The sequence below is a fragment of the Procambarus clarkii genome, chromosome 13, assembly GCF_040958095.1.
Source record: "Procambarus clarkii isolate CNS0578487 chromosome 13, FALCON_Pclarkii_2.0, whole genome shotgun sequence".
Taxonomy (NCBI): domain Eukaryota; kingdom Metazoa; phylum Arthropoda; class Malacostraca; order Decapoda; family Cambaridae; genus Procambarus; species Procambarus clarkii.
Window position 1 is genome coordinate 6,011,378 of NC_091162.1, and position 20,039 is coordinate 6,031,416.

The 20,039-nt window shown below is 49.2% G+C and overlaps 1 protein-coding gene across 1 annotated transcript in view; it reads right to left on the reverse strand.

Moving 5' to 3' along the window:
• The window catches only part of LOC138364543 (uncharacterized), a 251,928-nt gene extending 233,263 nt beyond the window's left edge, over nucleotides 1–18,665 (reverse strand). Inside the window, exon 1 of the mRNA XM_069324198.1 lies at nucleotides 18,515–18,665. Within this exon, the coding sequence (XP_069180299.1) occupies nucleotides 18,515–18,593 (79 nt within the window). The 5' untranslated portion in view covers nucleotides 18,594–18,665. The remainder of the gene's footprint in view (nucleotides 1–18,514) is intronic.
• Between the last annotated feature and the right edge of the window lie 1,374 nt (nucleotides 18,666–20,039).

The window sequence follows — 20,039 nt, forward strand, 5'->3', positions numbered from 1 at the left end:
ATTTAAACAATCTTCAAACAAATGTTCTCGGCCTGGGGGCAAAGACACCGGCCTTCAGGTAATTTGTAATCAATGGTGTCGAGCACACACGGTGGTATAATTTTATAGGACAGATGCGAATGTTGTGAAAATGAGCGCGAGATCCCAGCAAATGATGTCCTTCAATGTATTAAGATGAAGAACGCTGTCTGGGCAGGTTTAGTAAAGAGATTAAGGGACCCCGGGGAACACCGAGGCAGTATTAGCGCCAACAAGAGAGACAACGGCGGGAGGGAAAGACGAACCTCAGGAACACTGAATGTTTATCAAAAACGGCCGAAGAAAACGGAATTTAAGGTCTCAGAGTACACTAAACTCACAAGTGGAAACTCTTAAGCAGCAGAGACCACTGCTTAAAAACATTGCAGGAAAGACAAAAAAAAATGACCATTGGTTGAGTTTACACATAATGTCGTACCGACACAAGATGTCATTGTCAACGAAATAATTGAACAATTAAAGATTGTTGTGCAAGAGATGTTGTGAGGTTGGAGCCCAGTATGAGGACCACCAGTGTGTGATGGTGTGTGGTGAGGCAGGAGCCCAGAATGAGGACCCACCAGGGTGTGATGGTGTGTGGTGACAGAGCAGGAGCCCAGCATGAGGACCCACCAGTGTGTGATGGTGTGTGGTGAGGCAGGAGCCCAGCATGAGGACCCACCAGTGTGTGATGGTGTGTGGTGACAGAGCAGGAGCCCAGTATGAGGACCCACCAGGGTGTGATGGTGTGTGGTGAGGCAGGAGCCCAGCATGAGGACCCACCAGTGTGTGATGGTGTGTGGTGACAGAGCAGGAGCCCAGTATGAGGACCCACCAGGGTGTGATGGTGTGTGGTGAGGCAGGAGCCCAGTATGAGCACCCACCAGGGTGTGATGGTGTGTGGTGAGGCAAGAGCCCAGCATGAGGACCACCAGGGTGTGATGGTGTGTGGTGAGGCAGGAGCCCAGTATGAGCACCCACCAGGGTGTGATGGTGTGTGGTGAGGCAGGAGCCCAGCATGAGGACCACCAGGGTGTGATGGTGTGTGGTGAGGCAGGAGCCCAGCATGAGGACCCACCAGTGTGTGATGGTGTGTGGTGAGGCAGGAGCCCAGCATGAGGACCACCAGGGTGTGATGGTGTGTGGTGAGGCAGGAGCCCAGTATGAGCACCCACCAGTGTGTGATGGTGTGTGGTGAGGCAGGAGCCCAGTATGAGGACCCACCAGTGTGTGATGGTGTGTGGTGAGGCAGGAGCCCAGTATGAGGACCCACCAGTGTGTGATGGTGTGTGGTGAGGCAGGAGCCCAGCATGAGGACCCACCAGTGTGTGATGGTGTGTGGTGAGGCAGGAGCCCAGTATGAGGACCCACCAGTGTGTGATGGTGTGTGGTGAGGCAGGTGCCCAGTATGAGGACCACCAGGGTGTGATGGTGTGTGGTGACAGGGCAGGTGCCCAGTATGAGGACCCACCAGTGTGTGATGGTGTGTGGTGACAGGACAGGAGCCCAGTATGAGGACCCACCAGTGTGTGATGGTGTGTGGTGACAGGACAGGTGCCCAGTATGAGGACCCACCAAGGTGTGATGGTGTGTGGTGACAGGACAGGAGCCCAGTATGAGGACCCACCAGGGTGTGATGGTGTGTGGTGACAGGACAGGAGCCCAGTATGAGGACCCACCAGTGTGTGATGGTGTGTGGTGACAGGACAGGAGCCCAGTATGAGGACCCACCAAGGTGTAATGGTGTGGTGAGGCAGGAGCCCAGCATGAGGACCCACCAGTGTGTGATGGTGTGTGGTGACAGGGCACGAGCCCAGCATGAGGACCCACCAGTGTGTGATGGTGTGTGGTGACAGGGCAGGAGCCCAGCATGAGGACCCACCAGTGTGTGATGGTGCATGGTGACAGGGCAGGAGCCCAGTATGAGGACCCACCAGTGTGTGATGGTGCATAGTGACAGGACAGGAGCCCAGCATGAGGACCCACCAGTGTGTGATGTTTTTGACACCTTTTGTTTTGAGTTCCCTTTTTTGAGTACTTTCACCCTTCTTTGACCAGATACTCAAACATCAGTACACTGTAATCATTCATTCCTACTGGGGCCTCGAAACTGGTTTCTCTTATGTAGGAGTCGTTCAGAGTGAAGACTAGGGGGAGACTGGAGGGCTTGGGGGTGTGTAGGAGAATGGAGAGCTTGGGGGTTGGGAAGATGGGAGGGCATGGTGGAGAAGGGAGTGCTAGGGGATGGGATTGAAGGAGGGGTTGTGGGGGGTGGGGAGGGCTTGGAAGAGTGGGGAAAAAGGAAGGTCCTGGGGAGAGGGGTGAGTGGGGGGGAGGGGTGCCCTTGGTGGGCATTTAGTTGGGAGCTGGCAGGGGTTGGGGCAGGTAGGACTTTTTTTGGGCGGGAGGTGGGGGGTGGTGCTCCTCTCAATGGGGATGTTGAACTGGTTGTAGAGCGTTCCCCACTCCTTTCTTTCTCCCTGTACTTCGTCCTTGTGGCTGCTGCCCTCATTCTGCCTTCCCTTGTCATATCCCTCTGCGGGAATACTGTTTAGAACTTCGGCACATTTACTAGTGTGCTCTTCTTGCTAACAGGTCCTCTTTTGTGTTCGCGCTCATAAATATCACCTTTATCAGTCGGTTTCTGTCCCTGTTGTACTGTCCAAGCCTAAATGCCTTTTCAAAATTCTGGTCAGCCCTCTCCATCTTTTCCTCTTTAAGGATCTCTTTAACTTCCTTTTTGCCCTTGTCTCTCCACTCCACTGAACGGATCCCTGTTTGTTCCTTAATTCCAACTATGACTACTGCTCTTTTTCACTCTATCAGCCAGCCAGTACATCTAGCTGCTTCTTGAGAAAAAGCCACTTTCATGGCAACTTTTCTTACTGAAGCAATAGCTTCAGGGTTCTTTTTAAATAAATCTGCAAATGAGGATTGTATTGTAAAAGTCCCTTTTCCTGGAACATATCCATATCCCTGGGGGAAGGTTCGTGTCTGGTATTGCGTAGGATACTCTTTCAGGCTTTTTGTTTCCTCCTTCAGCTCATCTTTGCAGGTTGGTTACTTTCTCCCTCATTACCTTCAGTTCTTCACTGACGTGACTCCACATTGGGCTGATTGCTTCTCTAATCGAGTCATCATGTTTTTCACCTCCCTCTGAGTTTGTTCCGGCCATGTTTGTCTCCCTGCGTCTGTCTTCCTGAGTTTGCTTCCCTGTCATGTTTGCTCCCCTATGAGAGAGAGAGAGAGAGAGAGAGAGAGAGAGAGAGAGAGAGAGAGAGAGAGAGAGAGAGAGAGAGAGAGAGAGAGAGAGAGAGAGAGAGAAAGAGAGAGAGAGAGAGAGAGAGAGAGAGAGAGAGAGAGAGAGAGAGAGAGAGAGAGAGAGAGAGAGAGAGAGAGAGGAGAGAAGAGATAGAAGAGAGAGGTAGAGTGAGAGAGAGATGGGAGAGAGAGGGAGAAGGGAGGGCGAGAGAGAAGGGAGAGGAGGAGAGAGAGAGAGAGTGTGTGTACTCACCTAGTTGTGTCTGCAGGATCGAGCATTGACTCTTGGATCCCGCCTTTCGAGCATCGGTTGTTTACAGCAATGACTCCTGTCCCATTTCCCTATCGTACATCGTTTTAAAATTATGAATAGTATTTGCTTCCACAACCTGTTCCTGAAGTGCATTCCATTTTCCCACTACTCTCACGCTAAAAGAAAACTTCCTAACATCTCTGTGACTCATCTGAGTTTCAAGCTTCCATCTATGTCCCCTCGTTCTGTTACTATTCCGTGTGAACATTTCGTCTATGTCCACTCTGTCAATCCCTCTGAGTATTTTATACGTTCCTATCATGTCCCTCCTCTCCCTTCTTCTTTCTAGTGTCGTAAGGCACAGTTCCCTCAAGCGCTCCTCATACCCCATCCCTCGTAGCTCTGGGACGAGTCTCGTTTCAAACCTCTGAACCTTTTCCAGTTTCATTATATGCCTCTTCAGATGGGGACTCCATGATGAGGCGGCATACTCTAAGACTGGCCTCACGTAGGCAGTGTAAAGCGCCCTAAATACCTCCTTACTTAGGTTTCTGAATGATGTTCTAACTTTTGCCAGTGTAGAGTATGCTGCTGTCGTTATCCTATTTATATGTGCCTCAGGAGATAGATTAGGTGTTACGTCCACACCCAGGTCACTTTTGCGCGTCGTCACAGGTAAGCTGTTCCCCTTTATTGTGTATTGTCCCTTTGGTCTCGTATCACCTAGTCCCATTTCCATAACTTTACATTTGCTCGTGTTGAATTCCAGTAGCCATTTCTCTGACCATCTCTGCAACCTGGTCAGGTCCTCGAGTTTGAACAACAGTCTCATGTGCAGTACTGTATCAAAGGCTTTTTGGCAGTCCAGAAATATGCAGTCTGCCCAACCATCTCTGTCCTGTCTTATCCTCGTTATTTTATCATAGAATTCCAGAAGGTTTGTTAGGCACGATTTCCCTGTCCAGAACCCATGTTGATGTTTGTTCACAAACCTAATGTTCTCCAGGTGTGCAAATAGTCGTTGCCTAATTATTCTTTCCAGTATTTTACAGGGGATGCTTGTCAGTGATACAGGTCTATAGTTAAGTGCCTCCTCCCTATTGCCTTTCTTGAAGATCGGCACGACATTTGCCTTCTTCCAGCAACTGGGCAATTCTCTCGACATAAGTGACTCATTAAAGATCATTGCCAGAGGCACGCTGAGGGCCTGCGCTGCTTCTTTTAGTATCCACGGTGATACTTTGTCTGGTCCAACTGCATTAGTTGCTTCTAGAGTTGTCAACTGTTTCATTACCTCCTCTGCTGTCACCTCTATATCTGATAGTCTTTTATCTAGGGTAGCCCCTTCCAACAATGGGAGCTGCTCAGGCTCGGTAGTGAACACTCCATGGAAACTGGCATTCAGTGCCTCGCACATTTCCTTGTCACTTTCAGTATATGGCCCCTCTGTCTTCCTTAGTCTTGTCACTTGGTCGTTCACCGACATATTTCTTCTTATATGACTGTGTAGTAACTTAGGTTGTTTTTTCGCTTTGATTGCAACATCGTTCTCATAGTCCCTTTCCGATGTTCATCTTATGTTAATGTAATCGTTCCTAGCTCTGTTGCATCTGATCCTGTTGTCCTTTGTCCTTTGTCTTCTGTACTTCCTCCACTCCCGCCTGCTGGCCATTTTTGCTTCCTGACACTGTCTATTAAACCATGGGTTATTATATTCCCTCTTATTTTTTCCCTTACCTGTTGGTATAAATCTCTCTTGGGCCTCCTGGCATTTCTGTATGACTAGGTCCATCATATCTTGGACTGTTTTTCCTCTAATTTCTTCCTCCCACTGCACTTCACCCAGATAGTCCCTTATCCTTTTATAGTCCCCTTTCCTGTAGTCAACTCTCCTTTCCCAGATCTCTTGTCCCATGGTCATAAGTTTGAATTCCATCATGTAATTAAAGACTAGGACACAATGGTCACTGGCCCCTAGAGGTATTTCATGCTCTAAATTCTCGATATCTTCTACGTTCTGGGTTAAAATCAGGTCTAATAGGCTCGGCGCATCTCTTCCTCTTTCCCTTGTGTCTTCCATCACATGTTGTGTTAGGAAATTCCTGTCTATAACATCTACTAATTTTGCTCCCCATGTTTCGTCGCCTCCATGGGGATTCCTCGATTCCCAATTTATGTCTCCATGATTTAGGTCCCCCATGATCAGCAGCTTCGCTCTCATTCTGTGGGCTAGTGTTGCTGCCTTCTGCAGTTCATCTATACATGCCTTGTTGTTGTCATCATACTCCTGCCTGGGTCTTCTACTGTTTGGTGGGGGATTGTAGATTACCAAGATCACAATCTTCCTCCCATCTACTGTCAGAGTTCCATGTATGAAGCTTGTGCACTCATTGGTAACCCGATTTCCCAGGTCTTCAAACTTCCATTTCCGCTTTATTAGGAGTGCCACTCCCCCTCCCTGTCTCTGTGTCCTCTCTTTTCGTATCACCTGGTACCCTTCAGGAAAGATTGCATCTGAGATCATGTCATTAATTTTAGTTCCCACAGTTGCAACTATGTCAGGATCTGCCTCACTCACTCTTTCTTTTATCTCTTCTGCTTTATTACATACCCCATCAGCATTGGTGTACCAAACCTTGAGATTCTTCATGGAAACTCTTGTACCAGTGTTCTCCCTTTCTCTGGGTGTCTGGGGGGATCTGGGGGGGTGTCTGGGGGGTTACTGGGGGTAGGGGGGACCTGGGGGATCTGGGGGGTGTCTGGGGGATGACTGGGGGCAGGGAGGATCCAGGGGGTGTCCGGAGCGATCCGGGGGGTGTCTGGGGTGGTCTGGGGGGTGTATGGGGGTGAAAGAGGTCAGGAGGGGTGCTTGGGGGGGCTAATGGGGGCTGGGCCTCTAGGAAGGCAGGTAGGAGGGTCTGGGGTAGGGCCTGGGTAGGTAGGTCTGGAGTAGGAAGGGCATACTGGGTCTGAAGATTAGGGAGGGTCTGATAGGCATAGAGGGGTTGGGAGATAGCATAAGGTTGGGAGTCAGATAGAGGTTGAGAGGTTGGAGCGGGAAGGATACTGGGGGTGGGGGTCCCTCCCACCCCCCTCAGAAGGGTTGGGGGGGTCACATGGATGGAGAGGGGATGAGGAGGGGTGAGGGCTGGGTAGGTTTTGGGTGTTGAGGGGATGAGGGCTGGGTGGGTTCTTGGGGATGAGGGGATGAGGGCTGGGCGGGTTTAGGGGGTTGAGGTGATGAGGGGGTCCTTGGAATGTGGGATGAATTTGACTGCAGTGGGGTCAGAGGGGTCAAGGGAGGTGTTGGAGAGATAAGCAGGGGCAGAGAGGGCTGATTTGGGGAGGGTGTGACCTTAGAAGGTGTGAGCTGGTTAGTATGGGGTGGATTAGCATTGGGGTGTGTAGCTAATCTCAAATGGGAAGAGTTGTATTGTTGTTTGCTTGCTCTGTGGGCTATCTGCTCCTCCTTCGTCATGAATATGTCAATATATACGTTGTAGTAATTTTCGCTACCTCTGAGTAAGTGTTTGTGATGCAGTATGTAATCCACTGCCTCTTCGTTAGTGAGCTGTACTAGGACAGGTCGTTTCCTGTTACAGTTGTATGGCCCAATACGTCGGTGGACTTGCACCTCATTCCCTGCCATCTGGGCTCTCATGTCTCTCAAGATCCCCTGTAGCTCCAAATCCTCAATCTCCATCCTTTCCTGCCTTGATGGTGCCCTGGCTTCAAATAACCCATGGATTATGATTGTCCTCTTTCTCAGTTCAGGGTCATGCTGGTGGCCCCCTCCCTGGCTGACCCCCACCCCTCCCACTCCCGCTACTCCACCAACTACTACTACCACCTACCTGTGTGTGTGTGTGTGGGTTTATTCAACCATAAATTCTCACAGGACGAGCATTAGCTCCTGGATCCAGACTTTTATCCTCCGGTAACGAGTTGAATTTTGTTTCGACGCTCCAGTTTCCTCTCATACTCTCGATACAGTGAATACTGTCACGTTAATAATTTCACCTCGTAGCTCTCTTCAACTGCTTTACAAAATACAATATTAACATGAATAACAAAATACATATATTTTCGATAAGAACGTAAATAATATAAATCCTAGGACCAGTGTGTGCCAAGATTATTAACAATGACTAAACAAACAGTTGAATAACAGAGTATGAAGTGCGTTAAACTATCATTCTGTAACAGCTTCAACGGATAATTAGAGGCTCTTGGGCACTCTCAATCAAGTGTGTATCAGACGTGTGATTCAGACGTGCATGAGAAAACCTTCAGAGGGAAAGAGTCCGAAAATGTTCTTCAGAATTACTGAACTGTCGTTAATTTTGAACACGGTTTGCTTTTGAACGGGAATCCTCTCAACCACTGGAGAGAGGCCAGCACAATAATTTGCTGAAACATAGGTATATTTTATTTCTGAAAATAATTCAGGACTAATACAAAATCTCAGTGTACATATGCCAAGAAGGGTGTTACACTTCTCAGTGCATATATCCATGGATTTTTTAAAGTAAATTTTAAGTACAATTCACCTCAAGAACTTTGATTTCGTGTGCGCCTAAAGGCACATGACCACGGTCAATTAAATTACATTTTCTACTTTATTATACACCTCATACCCATCCCGCGAATAATGGTGAAAAAGGTTACTGAGGCCCATAATCAGTTCAGGAACTGAACCCCCATAGTTCGTTTAGCTAAAGCCTCTTGTTGAATCACAAGTGATTCAACAATCACTTGTGATTCTCTTGTTGAATCACAAGTGAACACAATCACAACTTGAATCCCAAGTTGAACTCTCTCTTGTTGAATCACAATTGATTCAACAAGAGGCTCACAACAGTCACTATATAAGGCACTCTATATTTATGGTGAGTCACTCAGTTAGGAGTCTTGCTCCACACCCACCCAACTGGGCGGCAGCTTTACAGTCATGCGCTCCACACCCACCTAACTGGGCGGCAGCTTTACAGTCATGCGCTCCACACACACCCAACTGGGCGGCAGCTTTACAGTCATGTGCTCCACACCCACCCAACTGGGCGGCAGCTTTACAGTCATGCGCTCCACACCCACCTAACTGGGCGGCAGCTTTACAGTCATGCGCTCCACACCCACCCAACTGGGCGGCAGCTTTACAGTCATGTGCTCCACACACACCCAACTGGGCGGCAGCTTTACAGTCATGCGCTCCACACACACCCAACTGGGCGGCAGCTTTACAGTCATGCGCTCCACACACACCCAACTGGGCGGCAGCTTTACAGTCATGTGCTCCACACACACCCAACTGGGCGGCAGCTTTACAGTCATGCGCTCCACACACACCCAACTGGGCGGCAGCTTTACAGTCATGTGCTCCACACACACCCAACTGGGCGGCAGCTTTACAGTCATGCGCTCCACACACACCCAACTGGGCGGCAGCTTTACAGTCATGCGCTCCACACACACCCAACTGGGCGGCAGCTTTACAGTCATGCGCTCCACACACACCCAACTGGGCGGCAGCTTTACAGTCATGTGCTCCACACACACCCAACTGGGCGGCAGCTTTACAGTCATGCGCTCCACACACACCCAACTGGGCGGCAGCTTTACAGTCATGCGCTCCACACACACCCAACTGGGCGGCAGCTTTACAGTCATGCGCTCCACACCACCCAACTGGGCGGCAGCTTTACAGTCATGTGCTCCACACCCACCCAACTGGGCGGCAGCTTTACAGGCATGTGCTCCACACCCACCCAACTGGGCGGCAGCTTTACAGGCATGTGCTCCACACCCACCCAACTGGGCGGCAGCTTTACAGTCATGCGCTCCACACACACCCAACTGGGCGGCAGCTTTACAGTCATGCGCTCCACACCCACCCAACTGGGCGGCAGCTTTACAGTCATGCGCTCCACACCCACCCAACTGGGAGGCAGCTTTACAGTCATGTGCTCCACACCCACCCAACTGGGCGGCAGCTTTACAGGCATGTGCTCCACACCCACCCAACTGGGCGGCAGCTTTACAGGCATGTGCTCCACACCCACCCAACTGGGCGGCAGCTTTACAGTCATGCGCTCCACACACACCCAACTAGGCGGCAGCTTTACAGCCATGCGCTCCACACCCACCCAACTGGGCGACAGCTTTACAGTCATGTGCTCCACACCCACCCAACTGGGCGGCAGCTTTACAGGCATGTGCTCCACACCCACCCAACTGGGCGGCAGCTTTACAGTCATGCGCTCCACACACACCCAACTAGGCGACAGCTTTACAGTCATGCGCTCCACACCCACCCAACTGGGCGACAGCTTTACAATCATGTGCTCCACACCCACCCAACTGGGCGGCAGCTTTACAGCCATGCGCTTCACACCCACCCAACTGGGCGGCAGTTTTACAGTCATGTGCTCCACACCCACCCAACTGGGCGGCAGCTTTACGGGCATGTGCTCCACACCCACCCAACTGGGAGGCAGCTTTACAGGCATGTGCAAGCTGCACGTATAGTCAGCACATTTTGGATACTTCGCTAAAATTACGGTAGGCACATCATTATGAAAGAAATACTTACATATTTTTTGGACACCATTGATGGTATTTTCTTTGATTTTCGCGATTTTTTCACATTCCATTATATAATGAAGCAAATTATGCGAAAGTTCTGCAGACAGAGTTTACATTTAGTCAAATCCACATCAGCTTATGTTACAAACTCCGAGAGGTACTTATTGCTGAGCCTAAACCTAGCAGTGATAACATCTAGAATTCTTCTAACCTTATTGGATGACCATGATGCATTTTACATAATTTGGTAAGTAAATAAATTTTAATGTATAATATTTAATTTATTCATTAAATTGTACATGCATTTAATTTTGTAACGACTATTTTCCTGCGTATATAATCATTGGCACTGTTGGTAACTTTTCAAATTTGTTACTCACAAGTTTGTAGCGATTAAAACGTCCTGAGGTTGACAGCACTGTTTGATAACTATAGCATGAAGACTAATGACATTACTTGTATGTGGACAAAAATATATGAATATTTTACTTATGTTAAACCTAGACTCCCAGCAGATTATGCCCGAAACGCTTTGCGTAATAGTGGCTTTAGGCATTGTATGTACTAGCTCTACCTATAAGTCAACCAATCTTTGTAAAAATTTATTGTATATATGTACCTTACCTAAATAAACATTTTATTTTATTTTTATTTTTATTTTATTATATGGGTGTGGCGGAGGCAGTAAAGGCGTAACTTAGAGCTCCTCGGACGTAACGTAGAGCTCCAGGGGCGTAACTAAGAGCTCCCCGGGCATAACTTACAGCTCACCGGGCGTAACTTAGTGCTCCCAGTGTGTAACTTAGAGCTCCCAGTGTGTAACTTAGAGCTCCCAGTGTGTAACTTAGAGCTCCCCGGGCGTAACTTACAGCGCCCCGGGCGTAACCTAATCCTTCCCAGCTGTATCCTAATGCTCCCCGGGAATAACTTAGAGCTCCCTGGGCGTAACTTAGTGCTCCCCTGGCGTAACCTAGGGCTCCCCAGGCGTAAATTAAAGCTTCCCGGGTTTAACTTGGAGCGCCCCGGGCGAACACAGTGCTCGCCGAGCGTAACTTAGAACTCTCTGGGCGTAAACTAGAGCTCCCCGTGCGTAACTTAGAGGGTTCTCAGGGCGTAACTCAAAGCTCCCAATGTATAACTTAGAACTCCCCGGGCGTAACTTAGTGCTCCCCGGCCATAACATAGACCTCCCCGAGCATAACTTAGAGCTCCCCGGGCGTAATTTAGAACTCCAGAGCTCTCTAAGCGTAACTTAAAGCTCCAAATGCGTAACTTAGAGCTCCCCGGGCGTAGCTTAGTGCTCCCTGGGTGTAACTTAGAGCTCCCCGGGCGTAACTTAAACATCCTCGGGCGTAACTTAGAGATCCCTGGGCGTAACTTAAACATCCCCAGGCGTACCTGAGATCTCCCCGGAGGTAACTTAGAGCTCCCTGGGGGTAACGTAGAGCTCCCAGGGGTAACTTAGAGCTCCCGGTGGTAACTTAGAGCTCCCCGGGCGTAATTTAGAACTCCAGAGCTCTCTAAGCGTAACTTAAAGCTCCAAATGCGTAACTTAGAGCTCCCTGGGCGTAGCTTAGTGCTCCCTGGGTGTAACTTAGAGCTCCCCGGGCGTAACTTAAACATCCCCGGGCGTAACTTGGAGATCCCTGGGCGTAACTTCGAACTCCCTGGGGTAATTTAGAGCTCCAAGTGGGGTAACTTAGAGCTCCCCGGGCGTAACTTCGAACTCCCTGGGGTAATTTAGAGCTCCAAGTGGGGTAACTTAGAGCTCCCCGGGCGTAAATTAGAGCTCCCCGGGCGTAACTTAGAGCTCCCCGGGGGTAACTTAGAGCTCCCCATGGGTAACTTAGAGCTCCCCGGGGTAACTTAGAGTTCCGTGGGGGTAACTTAGAGCTCCCCGGCCGTATTTTAGAGCTCTCCAGGGGTAACTTAGAGCTCCCCAGGGGTAACTTAACGTTCCCCGGGGGTAACTCAGAGCTCCCGGGGAGTAACTTAGGGTTCCCTGGGTGTAACTTAGAGCTCCCCGAGCGTAACTTAGAGCTCAAAGGGGTAACTTAGAGCTCCCCGGTGGTAAATTAGAACTCCCCATGGTTTAGCTTAACACTCTTGGGGGGTAACTTAGAGCTCCCCAGGTGTAAATTAGAGCTCCCCGGGGGGTAACATAGAGCTCCCTAACTTAGATCTTCACGGCTGTAACTTAGAGCTCTCCAAGCGGAACTTAGAGCTCCCCGGGGGGTAACTTAGAGCTCCCTGTGGGGTAACTTAGAGTTCCCCGGGCGTAACTTAGAACTCCCCGTGCGTAACTTTGAGTTCCCCGAGCATAACTTAGAGCTCCCTGGGGGTAACTTGGATCTTCCCGGCTGTAACCTAGAGCTCCCTGTGGTTAACTAGGTGCTCCCCAAGGGTGTAACTTAGAACGCCCAGTGGGTAACTTAGAGCTCCCCGGGGGGGGGGGTAACTTAGAGCTCCCTGGGCGTAACTTAGAGCTCCATGGGCGTAACTTAGAGCTCCCCGGGTATAACTTAGAGCTCCTGTGGGTAGCTTAGATCTTCCTGGCCGTAACTTTGAGCTCCCCAGGGTAAACTTAGTGCTCCCCAAGGAAGTAACTTAGAGCACCCCGTGGGTAACTTAGAGGTCCCCGGGGGTAACTTAGAGCTCCCTGGGAGGGGTAACTTTGAACGCAACATGGGTAACTTAGAGAACCCCGTGGGGTAACTTAGAGTTTCCCGGGCGTAACTTAGAGCTCTCCGGGCGTAACTTAGAGCTCTCCAGGTGTAACTTAGAGCTCCCGGCGTAACTTAGAGCTACCCTGGTGCAACTTAGAGCTTTCCGGCCGTAACTTAGAGCTCCCTGGGGGTAACTTAGAGCTACTGGGCGTAACTTATAGTTCCGTGGGCATAACTTAGAGCTCCCGAGCGCAACTTAGAGCTCCGGGGGGTAACCTAGACCTCCCTGGGGGTAACTTAGACCTCCTGGGGGTAACTTAGAGCTCCTCGGTGGTAACTTAGAGCTCCCAGAGCATAACTTAGATTTCCCCGGGCATAACTTAGAGCTCCCGTGGGTAACTTAGAGCTCCCCGGGGAACTTAGAACTCCCCGAGCGTAACGTAGAGCTCCCCGGAGGTAACTTAGAGCTCCCGTGGGTAACTTAGATCTTCCTGGACGTAACGTGGAGCTCCCCGAAGTTAACTTAGTGCTCCCTTAGGGGGTAATTAAGAGCGCCCCGTGGGAAACTTAGAGCTCCCCGGGCGTAACTTGGATCATCCCGGCCATAACCTAGAGCACCCCAGAAGTAACTTAGAGCTTCCGGGGCGTAACTTAGAGCTCCCCGGGCATAACTTAGAGCTCCTCGAGGGTAGCTAAGAGCTCCCTGGGAGGGAGTAACTTTGAGCGCCATGTGGGTAACATAGAGCTTTCCGGGGGGGTAACTTAGAGCTCCCATCGGTAACTTTGAGCTCCCGGGTGTAACATAGAGCTCCCCGGGTGAAACTTAGAGCTCCCCGGGGGGTAACTTAGAGCTCCCCGGTGGTAACTTAGAGCACACGGGGTATCTTAGAGATCCCGAGGGGTAACTTAGAGCTCCCCGCGCATAACTCAGAGCTCCCCTGGCGTAACTTAGAGCCCCCTGAGGGTTACTTAGAGCTCCCTGAGGGTAACTTTGAGCTCCCAAGCGTAACTTAGAGCTCCTCGGGCGTAACTGAGAGCTCTCCGTGGGTAACTAAGATCTTCCCGGCCGTAACTTACAGCTCCCTGGTCGGAACTTAGAGCTCCACGTACGTAATTTAGATCTTCCCGGCTGTAACTAAGAGCTACCTGGGGTTAACTTAGAGCTCCCGGGGGTAACTTAGAGCTCCACGGGCGTAACTTAGAGCTCCCTGAGCGTAACTTGGATCATCCCGGCCATTACCTAGAGCTCCCCAGGGGTAACTTAGAGCTTCCCGGGCGTAACTTAGAGCTCCCCGGGCATAACTTAGAGCTCCCCGGGCGTAACTTAGATCTTCCCGGCTGTAACTTTGAGCTCCCCGGGGGGGGGGGGGAACATTGAGCGCCCTGTGGGTAACTTAGAGTTCCCCGGGGGGTAACTTAGAGCTTCCCGGGCGTAACCTAGAGCTCCCCGGGCGCAACTTAGAGCTCCTCGGGGGGTAACTTAGAGCTCCCGGGCGTTACCTAGAGCTCTCCGGGCGTAACTTAGAGCTCCCGGGTGTAACATAGAGTTCCTTGGGGGTAACTTGGAGCTCCCGGGGGTAACTTAGAGCTGTTCGGGCGTAACTTAGAGCTTCCCATGGATAACTTAGAGCTCCCGGGGGGAACTTAGAGCTCCATGGGGGTAACTTAGAGCTCCTCGGGCTTAACTTAGAGCTTCCCGAACGTAACTTAGAGCTCCCCAGGGGTAATTCAGAGCTCCCCGGGCGTAACTTGCAGTTCCTCAGGCGTAACTTAGAGCGCCCGGGGGGTAACTTAGAGCTTCCCGGGCGTAACTTAGAACTCCCCGTGGGTAACTCAGAGCTCTCTTTGGGAGGTAACTTAGAGCGCCTCGTGGGTAACTTGGGTAAATTTGAGCCCTTGGGTAAATTTTAGTTCCCCGAGGGTAACTTAAGGGACTTAGGGAAGTCCCTTACCGAGGGTAAGGTTACCTTACCTCGGTTACTCCGAGGGTAACTTAAGGGTAAGGGAAGAGGCGGAAGACTTTGAAAGAGAAATTGACAATATGCCTATGCACTCAGCTCCTGGGCCAGACTCATGGAATTCAATATTCATAAAGAAATGTAAAGTGCCAGTAGCGAGAGCACTCAGCGTAATATGGAGAAAGAGCCTGGATACAGGGGAGATACCAGCAGCACTTAAATCTGTAGATATAGCTCCGTTGCACAAGGGGGGAGTAAAGCCTTGGCAAAAAATTATAGGCCAGTTGCACTAACATCACACATAATAAAAGTGTTTGAAAGAGTGATTAGGGATCAAATTTCTAGTTTTATGGAAAACAATGAATTGCACAATCCAGGACAACATGGATTTAGAGCGGGAAGATCCTGTCTGTCACAGTTACTCAACCACTATGACAAAATCACAGAAGCCCTAGAAGAAAAGCAAAATGCAGATGTTGTATACACAGACTTTGCAAAGGCGTTCGACAAATGTGACCATGGGGTGATAGCTCACAAAATGAGGTCAATGGGAATAACTGGAAAAGTAGGACGCTGGATACTCAATTTCCTGTCGAACAGAACACAAAGAGTAACAGTCAATCAGATAAAATCGAGTCCAAGCGACGTTAAAAGCTCTGTACCTTAAGGTACAGTCCTTGCACCGCTACTGTTCCTTATTCTCATATCTGATATAGACAAAAATACACGTCACAGCTTCGTGTCGTCCTTTGCAGATGACACAAAAATCAGCATGAAAATTACCTTTGCTGAAGACATTGAAAAATTACAAGCAGATGTCAACAAAGTTTTCGATTGGGCAGCAGAAAATAACATGATGTTTAACAGTGATAAATTTCAGGTACTCAGGTACGGCAAAAATGAGGATCTGAAACATAATACAGGGTACAAAACACAATCGAATCTTCGCATAGTAGAAAAACAGCATGTCAAGGATTTGGGAATAATGATGTCCGACGATCTAACGTTTAGGGAGCATAACCAAGCAAATATCGCGTCAGACAGAAAATTATCGGATGGATTACGAGAACTTTCAAATCCAGGGATCCCATCACAATGGTTGTACTCTTCAAGTCACTCGTACTGTCCCGTCTCGAGTACTGCTCAGTACTCACTTCCCCCTTCAGAGCAAGAGAGATTGCTGAAATAGAGGGAATACAGAGAACATATACGGCACGCATAGACGAGATAAATCACCTAAATTGTTGGGATCGTCTGAAAGCTCTCCAAATGTACTCTCTAGAAAGGAGACGAGAGAGATACCAAATAATATACACATGGAAAATACTGGAGGGTCAGGTCCCAAATCTACACAGTAAAATAACAACGTACTGGAGTGAACGATATAGAAGAAAATGCAAGATTGAACCAGTGAAGAGCAGAGGTGCCATAGGCACAATCAGAGAGCACTGTATAAACATCAGAGGTCCGCGGTTGTTCAACGTCCTCCCAGCGACTATAAGAAATATTGTCGGAACAACCGTGGACATCTTCAAGAGAAAACTGGACGGTTTTCTAAGAGAAGTTCCGGATCAGCCGGGCTGTGGTGGGTACGTGGCCCTGCAGGTATCAACCAGGTAACATAGAGCTCCACGGGCGTAACTTAGAGCTCCCTGTGTGTAACGCAGAGCTCCATGTGGGGAAACTTACAGCTCCCCGCGGGTAAGTTACTGCTCCCCAGAGGTAACTTAGAGCTTCCTGGGGGAAACCTAGAGCTCCCCGGGCGTAACTTAGAGCTCCCTGAGGGTGACTTAGAGCTCCCCGGGTGTAACTTAGAGCTCCCCGGGCGTAACTTAGAGCTCTCTGGGGGGTAATTTAGAGCTCCCCTGGGGTAACTTAGAGCTCACCGGGCATAACTTGGAGCTCCACGAGGGCAACTTAGAGCTCAACAGGGGTAACTTAGAGCTCCCGGGGGCAACTTAGAGCTCCCCGGGCGTAATTTAGAGCTCCCGGAGGAGTAACTTTGAGCGCACCGTAGGTAACTTAGAGCTCGCCGGGCGGAACGTAGAGCTCCTGGGCGTAAATTAGAGCTCCCAAGGGAAACCTAGAGCTCCCCAGGGGTAACTTAGAGCTCCCTGGGGGTAACTTAGAGCCCCCTGGGCGTAACTTAGAGCTCCCTGAGGGAAACTTTGAGCTCCCAGGGCATAACTTAGAGCTCTCCGTGGGTAACTTAGAGCTACCATTGCGTAACTTAGAGCTCCCCGGGTGTAACTTAGAGTTCCCCGTGGGTAACTAAGATCTTCCCGGCCGTAACTTATAGCTCCCCGGGGGTTAACTTAGAGCTCCACGGGCGTAACTTAGAGCTCCCCGGGCGTAAGTTAGAGGTCCCAGAGTGTAACTTGCATCTTCCCGGCCATAACCTAAAGCTCCGCAGGGGTAACTTAGAGCTCCCCGTGCGTAACTTAGAGCTTCCCGGGCATAACTTAGAGTTCCCTGGGCGTAACTTAGATCTTCCCAGCTGTAACTTGGAGGTCCCCGGGGGGGGGGGGGGGGTAACATTGAACGCTCCGTGGGTAACTTAGAGTTCCCGGGGCGTAACTTAGAGCTCCCCGGACGTAACTTAGAGCGCCCTGAGGGTAACTTAGAACACCACAGGGGTAACTTAGAGCTCCCCTGCCGTAACATAGAGCTCCCCAGATGAAACGTAGAGCTCCCGCGGCGTAACTTAGAGCTCCCCAGGTGTAACCTAGAGAGCCCTGGAAGTAACCTAAAACTCCTCGGGCATAACTTAGAGCTCCCCGAGGGTAACTTAGAGTTCCCCGGGCATAACTTACAACTCTCCGAGGGTAACTTAGAGCTCCCCGGCCGTAACATAGAGCTCCCTGAGCATAACTTAGAGCTCCCAGGGCATAACTTAGAGCTCCCCGGGGGTAACTTAGAGCGCCTCGTGGGTAACTTAAAGTTCCCGGGGGGGTAACTTAGAGCTTCCCGTGCGTAACTTAGAGCTTCCAGTGGGTAACTTAGAGCTCCCCTGTCGTAACATACAGCTCCCCACAGGTATGGGGAGGTACCTGTGGGGTACCACTGGTACCCCACAGTGGTACACATATATATATATATATATATATATATATATATATATATATATATATATATATATATATATATATATATATATATATATATATATATATATATATACAACTTTAGAACACTTTCCCACCAGGAGACTCGAACCCTAGCCAGCACAGAAGCCTTCCAGCAACTGGCATAACAGGTACGCCTTAACCCTCTCCACCACCTGCTCAGACCCTTAAAAGAGATGGTAATTTCGGAGTATTTAAATACCACAAAGATCACCACCTCCCAAGAGCACTAGAGCAAGTGAGGGGTCATTTAGACGTTAATTTCATCAAGTCCCTGTTAATATGGGAAGACACAGTGTATATGCTTAAGGCACAACTCTCCTAAACACGAGAGTCAAGTATACAACTTTAGAACACGAAATTACCATCTCTTTTAAAGGTCTGAGCGGGTGGTGGAGAGGGTTAAGGCGTACCTGTTATGCCAGTTGCTGGAAGGCTTCTGTGCTGGCTAGGGTTCGAGTCTCCTGGTGGGAAAGTGTTCTAAAGTTGTATACTTGACTCTCGTGTTTAGGAGAGTTGTGCCTTATATATATATATATATATATATATATATATATATATATATATATATATATATATATATATATATATATATATATATATATATATATTAATAATATATTAAAGGAGAAAAAGAGGATGAACACTCACACTGGACGTTGAGGTTGAGAGCGTTGCTCTGGCCGTCACCCTCCTGGTTACTACCGAGGCAGGTGTACAAGCCACGCATGTCGGCCGTCACGTTGTGGAGCCGCAGGGTGGTGTTGGTCGCCTGCGGCCCCCACTCCGCCCGTCGCAGCGGTCGCCCCTGCACCCAGAGAGAGAAATATGCGTTTAACTTCTCAAAATTAGTGACTTCTGGCCAGATTTACGAAGCAGTTACGCAAGCATTTTCGAACCTGTCCATCTTTTCTTAAAATTAGCGGCTGTGTTTATAATTATTGAATAGTTAATGAGCTCCGAAGCACCAGGAGGCTGTCTATAACAATAACAAATGTTGATTGCGAAATTTTCAGACTAGTAAGCTGTTCAATATATGTAACCAAAGCCGTCAAAGATTGAGTCAAGATGTACACGTTCGTAAGTATTTGCGTAAGGGCTTTGTGAATCCGGATCCAGGTTTTGAGTTTTGCAAATATAATTTTAGTTTAACGTGTGTCGATGTGTGTAGCCAATTGGGTTGGAGTACGTGTAAGTGTTCTAATCGCTACATGTGCAAACATACATGCGCAAATATTTACACAGACACACACACACACACACACACACACACACACACACACACACACACACACACACACACATTACTGGAGTTTAACACCAGTAAATGTAAAGTTATGGAAATGGGATCAGGTGACAGGAGACCAAAGGGACAGTACACAATGAAGGGGAACAGCCTACCTGTAACGATTCGAGAAAGAGACCTGGGAGTGGATGTGACACCTAATCTAACTCCTGAGGCACATATAAATAGGATAACGACAGCAGCGTACTCTACACTGGCGAAAATTAGAACTTCATTCAGAAACCTAAATGAGGAAGCTTTTAGGGCGCTTTACACGGCCTACGTGAGACCCGTCTTAGAGTATGCCGCGCCATCATGGAGCCCCCACCTGAAGAAACACATAAAGAAACTGGAGAAGGTTCAGAGGTTTGCGACGAGGCTTGTCCCAGAGTTACGAGGGATGGGATATGAAGAGCGGCTGAAGGAACTGAACCTTACGACACTAGAGAAAAGAAGGGAGAGAGGAGATATGATAGGGACATATAAAATACTCAGGGGAATTGACAAAGTGGAAATAGATGAAATGTTCACACGTAATAATAACAGAACGAGGGGACATGGGTGGAAACTGGAAACTCAGATGAGTCACAGAGATGTTAGGAAGTTTTCTTTTAGCGTGAGAGTAGTAGAAAAATGGAATGCACTTGGGGAACAGGTTGTGGAAGCAAATACTATTCATACTTTTAAAACTAGGTATGATAGGGAAATGGGACAGGAGTCATTGCTGTAAACAACCGATAGCTAGAAAGGCGGGATCCAAGAGTCAATGCTCGATCCTGCAAGCACATATAGGTGAGTACATATAGGTGAGTACACACACACACACACACACACACACACACACACACACACACACACACACACACACGCACACACACACAAACACACACA